Source organism: Harmonia axyridis, chromosome 2, assembly GCF_914767665.1.
Source record: "Harmonia axyridis chromosome 2, icHarAxyr1.1, whole genome shotgun sequence".
NCBI classification, from domain to species: domain Eukaryota; kingdom Metazoa; phylum Arthropoda; class Insecta; order Coleoptera; family Coccinellidae; genus Harmonia; species Harmonia axyridis.
The window spans coordinates 25370282-25380075 of NC_059502.1; the positions used below are offsets into that span (position 1 = coordinate 25370282).

At 33.8% G+C, this 9794-nt stretch overlaps 1 protein-coding gene across 1 annotated transcript; it reads left to right on the forward strand.

Moving 5' to 3' along the window:
* Window positions 1-17: 17 nt before the first annotated feature.
* On the forward strand, window positions 18-5029 carry LOC123673883 (methylosome protein 50-like). Its single transcript, XM_045608620.1, has 5 exons — window positions 18-280; window positions 335-489; window positions 595-794; window positions 2328-2452; window positions 4643-5029. The coding sequence occupies exons 1-5, from the start codon at window positions 154-156 to the stop codon at window positions 5008-5010; spliced, it is 975 nt and encodes a 324-aa protein (XP_045464576.1). The 5' UTR covers window positions 18-153; the 3' UTR covers window positions 5011-5029.
* Window positions 5030-9794: the final 4765 nt, after the last annotated feature.

The following is a 9794-nucleotide window of genomic DNA, read 5'->3' on the forward strand; positions in this document are numbered from 1 at the left end:
TTCTTTACTATTCTGATTTCTGTGGTATCGATAATCCATAGATAAAATAATTAGAGTTGAAATTTGGTTAATTTTGAATTGAATTGAATTTAGAATTGAGCAAGTTGATTGGAACTAATTTTAACTTGTTAATTATCAAGAAGGATTATCAACATGCGGGAATTAGATACGGATAACATCATCGTTTATCCTCCTAATAAAATACTGGAAACAAATTATATTCATCCACAAACTCCTAATCTAAAAAAGTCACTTATGTTCATTGATTTCAACAGCAAAAGTAATATCATGTAACTTAAGAAAACAGTTTTTAAACAGTTGATACAAATTCCAGGTGAAGCTATTATTGGGTCATCTAATATCAATGGTACTCTATGGGATGGTTCGACTGCTGTATTTCAGAGTACAACAGATCTCGAAAATTTAAAATGGTCAAAATTTTACATAGGATCTTCTGTCTGTGATGCTAAATATCTAGATGATATAACAGTATGTTTGTATATAAGAACTTTTTAATGGCTCAAAAACTTGCAATGAAATGGCTTTTACATTGTATAGTTTCATTTAACAATCATAGAATTTACTTGTTTTTAGATTGTGTTAGCTGAAGATACTGGAGATGTTCAAGTCCTTGATATAGATGAAAATGTCACAATAAGTCCATATTTAGTTTATAAACATTTCTCTAGAGTACCCCAAATAGCTGTATGGTTCAAATCATCAAAAATATTAACATGCTCCGATAGAACTGTTGCAGTGATTGATATAGAATGTTCAAGGAAAATTATCTTTCCGTAAGTAGAATTATTTGAATATCATTCTTTTTATGAATCAGCTTTTGCTGCAACCTTGCCTTTATGAGAATCTATCTGATTATTAGTATTGTTACTCAACTCAACTCAATTTTACTAAAACAGAGCTTGGTGAACATGTGGAATTTGAGACCCTTGAAAGCCGCCCAATTTCTATGTCAAATCGGCAGCTACGTTGCCAGATTGAAAATAGCATTTATTTATTTGTTATTATTAGGGTAGGCTTATGTCAAGCAGAGGGCTGTTTAATGATGATATGTTACTACCATTTAATTTGGAGCTCCTAGTTTTCGATAAACTTCTTAAAAAAGAACATTTATTTCAGAAAATTTAATTGAATATGTTAATCACTTTGTTTGTAGAACTTACCAAGGAAAGAACTAAGCAAAGAAAACCTTCAGTTCTGCTAACAAGTGATCTGTCTAATTCACAAACAAATCCATAATTACATTTGGCTTAGAAAATTATATACCTACGTGAATCAATTATCATGTTGATACAACAATGTATTTTTTAACCATTTCATTTGAAGTTTTATCAGTGGCCAATGCATTTCCATATACAACTTGGCTGCAGGATTGAAATTTTTGTAGCATTAACAGTCTTATTCCACTGGATTAACACTCCTGGTCCACTGGACTAACACTCCTGGACTTGCTCAGGTAAAGAAATTCGTGACGATTTCACCTATCTACGCCAAAAAGCTCTTGAAGCTGTCACAAGCCAAGTTTCGGGTGATGGTGGAACTGCTGACTGGGCACTGTCGGTACAAACATCATTTGTACCGTATGACAAAGTCAGCAGGTGAGATTTGTAGGCTCTGTGGATCAGCAGCAGAAACAGCCGAACACATGGTATGCAAGTGTCCAGAGCTGGCTAGCTTAGAACCACTCATATGGGTAAGCCGGTCCTGGATACCCGAGAGGTAACGGCCAAGGCCCCTAAGGAGGTTGTCAGTTTTATTAACGTCATTGACGACCTCCTTGGGTTTCCATGAATGAGTAGGGTAGAGAACAAAAGATCTACATGGTCGCAGTTCCCGGAAGGCTTACCGAGCCACAACAACCCCAGTTCAAATAATAATAACAGGCGTATTCAGAATCAGAATAAATATTTAGACAATATACAATACTTTAATTACCTCATTAATTTTTCGATCTGGCAATGTAGCTGATTTGAGGGTCTCAAGCTCATTTACATGATTCTTCATGATTACCCAGAGCTTATAGTTTGCACAAGCAAGGCTTAATCTGGTTTTTTTTTGGAGATTAACATGAAAACACAGAAACAAAATATTTGTATATATTTTTTTTGTGTTCAGATATTTTTTCATTACCCACTTATTTTTAAATGAATTTATTCAATATTGAGTCGAATAATTCTTACTGCCATATTGTTTATGAAGATTTATCAGATTCAATTTCACCGTACCCTTGAATTCTAAACTACATAGCAATTATATTGTTGCTGGAAAAATGTTGGCTTTTGAATAATTCTCAGAGATCTCAATTTCAGAGATTATCATACTGAATCAATATATTCAGTGGATTCATTGACAAATAATTCAAACCATTTTGTGTCATGTGGGGCAGATAGGAATGTTTTAATTTGGGACAGGCGTGATCATGACACCGCATCAGGTGAGTAAATATTAAAGTTATTTGGTTTCATATCATATTAATTCTATGGAATGTTGAAGTGAAGTTATTTTCATGCCAACTTATTCTCCCATGGAGTAATCTATTAGATATGACAGGAGGAATTATTATTATGTATTACTTACTATACTAATCTCACACCGCCAGAATACAAAACTTCAAAAATATATCAATCACCTTATCTGATAGTAAATATTTAGTGAGCATAGAAACCATATTGTAAAAACTCCACCAATAATGTTGTGGCTTTATGTTTCCTCATCCTTTACTTCTAAAATCAGTTTACTACAAGTACGTTATTTTTGGTCTTGTAATACTATGATCTGCTTAAAACGTATCTTCAAAAGAATTGATATTTCCATGGAACCATTTATATCTCAACCCGAAAACCTACATTGAATTGAAGCGAATTGGAATAATAAAACGGGAAATATTCCTGGGAATTTCTATTTGTGAATGCCCAATGCGTAGCTCTAGATTCAAGAGAGCTGAAATTTCTACGGAAATACTTATAATTCAGTGTAAAAGTATATCGATTCCAATGTATAGATTGAATTGGTATATCGGGGAGTGAATCAAGTGATACTCAATAACACCTTTATTTCATTACTCCAAGCTTTCGGCTAAATTCTTAGCCATCTTCAGGGAGCTATAACATAAACAAAAAATCAATTTCTTACAGGCCAATTCAAACTCTTGTATTGAATGAGACTCAATTTTAATTAACAATCATTGAATTTCTCCCTTAAAATTCCTATTATTGGGAGCAAATTACCCATTTTTTTATTATCTTGTAGAGCTTTTTTCTACAGAGCTTAGATGGTAATGCGTTCTATTATTAGAATTTTATAAATGCTTAGAGTAAAATCTGTGGTTTTGAAAAGACAATAATAATCTTTAAATTTTTAAACATGTAATAGTAAGTATTTTGTTATGTCTAATAATGACCCAAAAAGACTGAAGCTAAGTCTGTAAATAATCCTAATAGGTAATTTTTATGTAATGAAAAGTCTCTTAACACCATGTAGTATGTCTTAGTATGAACAACCTGTATATTTTCATACTTGAGACGGCAAGGCCTGATAACCAAACACCATCTCAAAATATAAATATATTTACTATGTTTACCCTTGTCGATCGTGTTGTGTTTATTAACTCGCAAGGTTGTTGTGAATATACAATATAAATACTAAATATATAAATATCATGTCGCTAGATACATGAAGATAATCTTATTCAGTAGTATTCTGTAATTCATTCATTCGATGTTTACATTCTTGAATTACATTATGTGAGATATCATCTGTGATCAGTTCAGTGGGGCATAAGAAATAAATACCTTTTCATGAGTCTGCAGAGTATTAATTGACCATTCCTTCTACTGTATAACCATTGACCGAACCTACCCTAACTGGGTACATCACAACCAGAATTGGATTCAAAAGTTCAGTTCATTCTATTGATACGATTTATTGATAACATAAAATATGCTTAGAATCAAGCGTGAATACACTTGCCAGTTCGTTGTCAGTAGGTATTCTATTAGCGAATAAGTTGGTTATCATTGGTAATTAGCAACAATAACCAACTGCATTCAAGCCCTTTTGGTCATTGTTGGTTATATCTCATGACGTTATGAACTAGCCCTTCTACGTCATCGATTCAGACCGCAGATAACGTTACCACACTCCTGAGCTTCTAAGCATACTTTTTGATATTAATAAATGTTTCAATGGAATGAAAAATTAATGAAACTTCCGAAGCCATTTACTTCCTTGAATACTTGAAATGGGACATATTATACGTGCGCGCATGCTCAAAGTAGGCCCTATGTCCTGAAAAGCTGAAATTCGCATTGTACTATCTTCAGCCCAAATAAGAAATCAACACTAAATTTCATTAAAATCAGATAAGAATTGGGGAATTCAGAAGGCTGTTACAGGGGTTTTGGGAACACACAGACCGACCGACAGACATACTCAAAATCCTAGTTTTTCAGAATATTCTGAAATGCATTTTGCGAGGTGAGAGGAAATTTTTAAATAGGACATAAACATTTTTTTTTTCCCGAAAGTGTTATTTTCTACTCATCTGTTCAACTTGTGAAAATATTAAGAAATTAGTTATATTCACTTGAAAATTGTTTTATCAACTCTACCTTTTTTTTTTCAGTTCTATATACTGATGAATTTGCTGATTTGACAAGTGTAGCTTGGAATCAATCAAACGAAGATTTCATTGTTTGTGGAACTGAAGGTGGTACTGTATACCATTTAGACAGGAGACAACCTAAAAGCACTTTGGAGTTTCATCACTGTTTTGAAAATAGGATTCATAGGCTTTCTTTCAACCCGAATTCTAACCAAGTAGCGATTTGTGGTGATACTAATGAAGTTATTGTGCTTGATAAGATTGAAGGATCATATACAAATATTTATAATAGTGAAGAACATTCTGATATGGTGAGAGGATTATGTTGGAATGAAAATATATTGTACTCTTGTGGGTTTGATGCAAAGATCTGTAAACATATTTTTTGAATAAACTTTTTCTGTTCTATTTTCATTTTTTTCTTTCAATATAAAATCAGTTTTTCAATCTGTGTTTTGTGTTCATAACAACATGATTTTTATCAGCAAATAGTTGAATCAAGCTGCATATAAAAAGCCAAATAGAAGTTTCATAGAAATATCCAAAGATCTTGTTCTATTGTATACTATTCCATACTTACTTTGGACCTAAGTTAAATTGGCCTTTATATACAAGATGCAATATACAGGGTGTTTCGTAATTCGATGTGATCCTTTGAAGGGGTCATTCGCAACAAATTGAGTCCAGTCAACTATGGGTCAAAAGTGAAGGAAAGAAGTTAAAGAAAACCTCTGAGTTTTTTCGGAAAAATATCAATTGTGTTAAAACTATCAGACAGGAGCGGATCCAGGCGATGTCTGAGGGAGGGGGGCAGGGGTGCATAGAAAGTCACGGCTCATATCGATTAGCAAAATAGCGAAATTTTTTGTTGGTGCCTACTGAGATAAGTGTTTTTTTATAGAAAGATGTATTTTAGTAAATCATATCATATTCAGTTTCCAAAATTTTTGTAGTACAAAAACAAGTTCAAACAATTTCATGAATAAATGTAGATTTATTTCATGAGAAAACTCGGGCACAAGAAAGTATGTAGTATAAAAAAAATCATTATTTTTGCATGAAAATTAAGACTTCAATTACCACAGTTAAAATGATACGATTTAGGTCGAATAATGCGCCTTTTTGTTCTATAACTTGTTGCTATTTGGAAGGATTGTGTAAACCTCTCTCATAGAAGCCCTAGTCGCTATTGGCAAAAAAATGAGACAGTCGATTTTCACAAGCCTCTGTTGAAACGGATTTTTCACCAGTAAAATTGTTTGCCATGGACAGCAAGAGATGGTAATCACTTGGGACCAGGTCCGGACTATAAGCAGCTTATGTAGATAATGCCTTGCCAATCCCACCAAACATACAGCAAAACCTTCCTGACCGTTTCCGACGGCTCACCGCTTTTTTACTACGTCCGTTTTCGCTTGACGTTGTCGTAAGTCATCCACTTTTCATCACCAGCCACCAACCGTTCCAAAAATGGGGTGATTTCATTGCGATTCGCAGATGTAAATTCGGTCCAAGAGGTTTTTTGCGGTGAGCCGTGTGGTACCGATACATCTAGCTTCTTCTTGAGACCAGCCTTATGCAAATGGTTCCAAACGGTTTTTTGTTTAATCTTCAACTCTTGAGCAATGGAAACAGGACTCGACAATGTCCATGCTTTTGTCGATATTTTCGACAATTGGTCTCCAGCGCGTGATGCATCTTTGACATAGAAATTACCAGAACGGAATCGCCAAAACCAGAATTGCGCGTGATTGGCTATTACAGTATCAACCATAAACACTATTTAAATTTTCAGCCGCTTGGCTTGCATTTTCGCCTTTATCGAAGAAAAACTCTTATATAACTTATTTTTTCTTTGTCATAATGTCCATCTTTAAGGAGCGCTCAAACTAAACTGAGTAAAATAATCACAAAACTGTGGCAAAGATTATGTAGTACGAAGTCTCATCTTTCTAACGCCATTTAGTGGAACCCAATCGGACTTACTAAACGTGAAATATAGATAACTAAAGCTATCTATTAGAAAAATATATTAAAAACTAAAGGAATGCATATTTTTCGGTAATTCAGGATACACTTTTATATTTATAAGGTCCGCCCCTGCTATTAGAGTGTCAGAATTCAATTCATGCTTTCTTTGGAGCTGAAAAATGAGGGTTCACTGTAGATAAAAATTGGTCGCCCGAAACTCATACCATTGTCATGTAAGCTCAAAATCTAAATCTCCTGAGCAAATTATTAGTTAATCAGTATTAAATTTTTCAGAAATAAATTACCCTAAGGATGTCCATATCATCCAAAAATTTTTGTGTGATCATAACTATGCTTTGAGTTACGAATTTTATCTCTATTGCGAGTTTTGTTTCTTTCAAATTAGGACAGAAACTGAAATGTGAGCGCTGTTATTTACAATTATTATCAGCGATGTACACAATTACGGAACAAGATAAATAAACAATTACCATCTAGATAATTTAAGAACAAATAGAGCCAAAAATTCTCCGATCTACTAGACTGCTACGGAATACAAGTTAATTTATACCAAAAGAAGTAGAGAATGATTCCAGATTCCTTAAAATCATTGAATAGATCACTCAAATATTATACAATGATACATTCAATATAGGTGTTTTTTACTTTTATTTTATAGTAATTTTTTGCTAAACATAAGTTTTTCTATAGGAACATTAATGTATTGATGATTTGAAGAATTAGGTAGGTATGTATTAAATAAATAAAGAAATTTCGTATTTCAACCTCTTAAAAAAAAATTTGAATTATTATTAGAAATTATTTCAGACAATGAAAGTAGATATCTTTGTCATAATTTTTAAATCCATGAAATAATATCCAATTTGAAAGTAAATAAAATTTCTTCTAGCATTCTAAGTTTTTACACCACTACACCACTGTCCAAAGTCAGCCATATTGAACCTCCATTCTTTCAGGGGCGGATCCAGACGATGTTTGAGGGGGGGCCATAGAAAGTCACGGCTCAAATAGGTTAGTAAAATAGCGGAAATTTTCGTTGGTACTTTCTGGGTCAAGTGTTTTTTTTTTTATAGAAATATGGATTTCAGTAAATCATATCTTATTAATTCAGTTTCCAGAATTTTTGTAGGACAAAAACAAGTTCAAAAAAATTTCACATATTTCATAAAAATATGTAAATTTATTTCATAAGAAAACTCAGGCGCAAGAAAGTAGGTATAAGGTGTAGTAAAAAGAAAACCATTATTTTTGCTTGAAGAACAAGACTGCAATTACCATAGTTAGAATGAACCAATTTGGGTCAAATATGCGCTGTTTCGTTCGATAACTACAGTTTCAAGCTGGTCTTAGGGGAACAGCTCTTCTTAGATAATTTCCTGCAAATCTCACTCAACACACAGCAAAACTTTCCTGGCCTTTTCCGAAGGCTCACCGCGTTTCGACCACGACCGTTTTTGCTTGACGTTGTCAAAAATGATCCACTTTTCATCACCAGGTACCAAGCGTTTCAAAAATGGGGCGATTTTGTTGCGATTCGCAGGGGAAATTCAGTCCATGCGTTTTTTTGCGTTAGTTCATGTGGTATCCATACATCTAGGATCTTCTTGAGATCAGCCTTATGCCAATATGTAGTGTTAGTGTTTCAAACGGTTTATTATGCACTCTTGAGCTCTTGAGCAATCGAAACAGGACTCGATAATGTCCATTTTAGCGATTTTAGCGACCCAGCTAAATAAAATTTCGCCGCCTTATTTTAGCTAATTTATCTGAAATTGCTTTGAAGGAGCCTCCGTTATTCCTCTCAGGCATCTTTTCAATTTTATACGAAATCGTATTTTTTAACTCAAAATCACCTTGTCAAATTTATCAAAACGTCCTGCATTGTTTAGAAACATGACGCTCTATGTATAAATTTATATAGCAATAAAACGAAGTCTTGTTTTATTGACTGACTTTGCGCCCCTATGATTTGGCGCCCCGGCAAAATGTCCGGTATTTCGCTCCTGGCAGCGGCCCTGATTGGCCTTCCAGTGCGTGGTACATCTTTGACATTAAAATTACCGGAACGGAATCGACGAAACCAGAATTGCACGTGATTGGCTATTACAGTATCAGGTCCAAAAACACTATTTACATTTTCAGCCGCCTGGCTGGTATTTTTGTCTTTGTCTAAGAAAAACTATAAAATAAAGCGTATTTTCTTTTTGCTAGTGTCCATCTTTATGGCGCGCTCAAACTTAACTGAGTCAACTCATCATAAAACTGTCAGAATGTTTTTGTAGTGCGAAATCTCATCTTTCTAACGCCATATAGTAAAAGCCGATCGGACTTGTACAACGCGAAATAATGATAACTAAAGCCATCTATTGGAAATATAATGAATTCCTTTTTACTACACCTATTGAATAAAAACATGATCAAAAGTGAAGTGCAAAAAGTGAATGTGAACAATTTTTGCACGAGTTGCATACAACATTTTTTCTACGTTCATGCAAAAAGAAAAAAATGATTTATTGAGGTGCGGCACTAGGTGTAGGAAAATGAAAAGCGCAACTTGAATACTTTATTATTAATATCGGATCAGTTTTGATTAAGGAGTTATTCTCGGGAAGGCATTGTTTATTTATCTCTGGCTGCTAACATTAATACAAAATAATAGAAGAATATGTAACTGTTTAAAACGTATTGCCAATCTCACAGCATATCTGATGAATAGTGGGTTTGAACGTTTATGTTTGTCATGATGACAGCACGTTGAAGTAGAATGACAGATGAGTGCAATAAAAACTTTATTGCACTAGTGCAATAAAGAACTTCTTTTTCCACTAAATATAGTTCAATAAAGTTTTGCTTTTTGCATGAATGTAGAAAAATTTAATAACAAATTCTAGTCTCCTATTTTTTTGACTAGCGTATCTTTGTATAATATTTAACATTAAGGCTGCTGCAAATGGTTCTATGTATAAAAAAATATATGCATTAATGCTAATACATTCAACCTGTCTTCAACCACTTCAGATCATGTCCAATCTTTCACCCTTGTGAGTGATTTTATTTATAAGGTCCGGAAGAGGGGCCATGCCCCCCTTCTGTATCCGCCTCTGATTCTGTTCCCACAAATTTCAGCCAATGCTCCTTTCTGAGATAAGTCAGTTTAAATTCTAAAACTTCGCTTTCACAG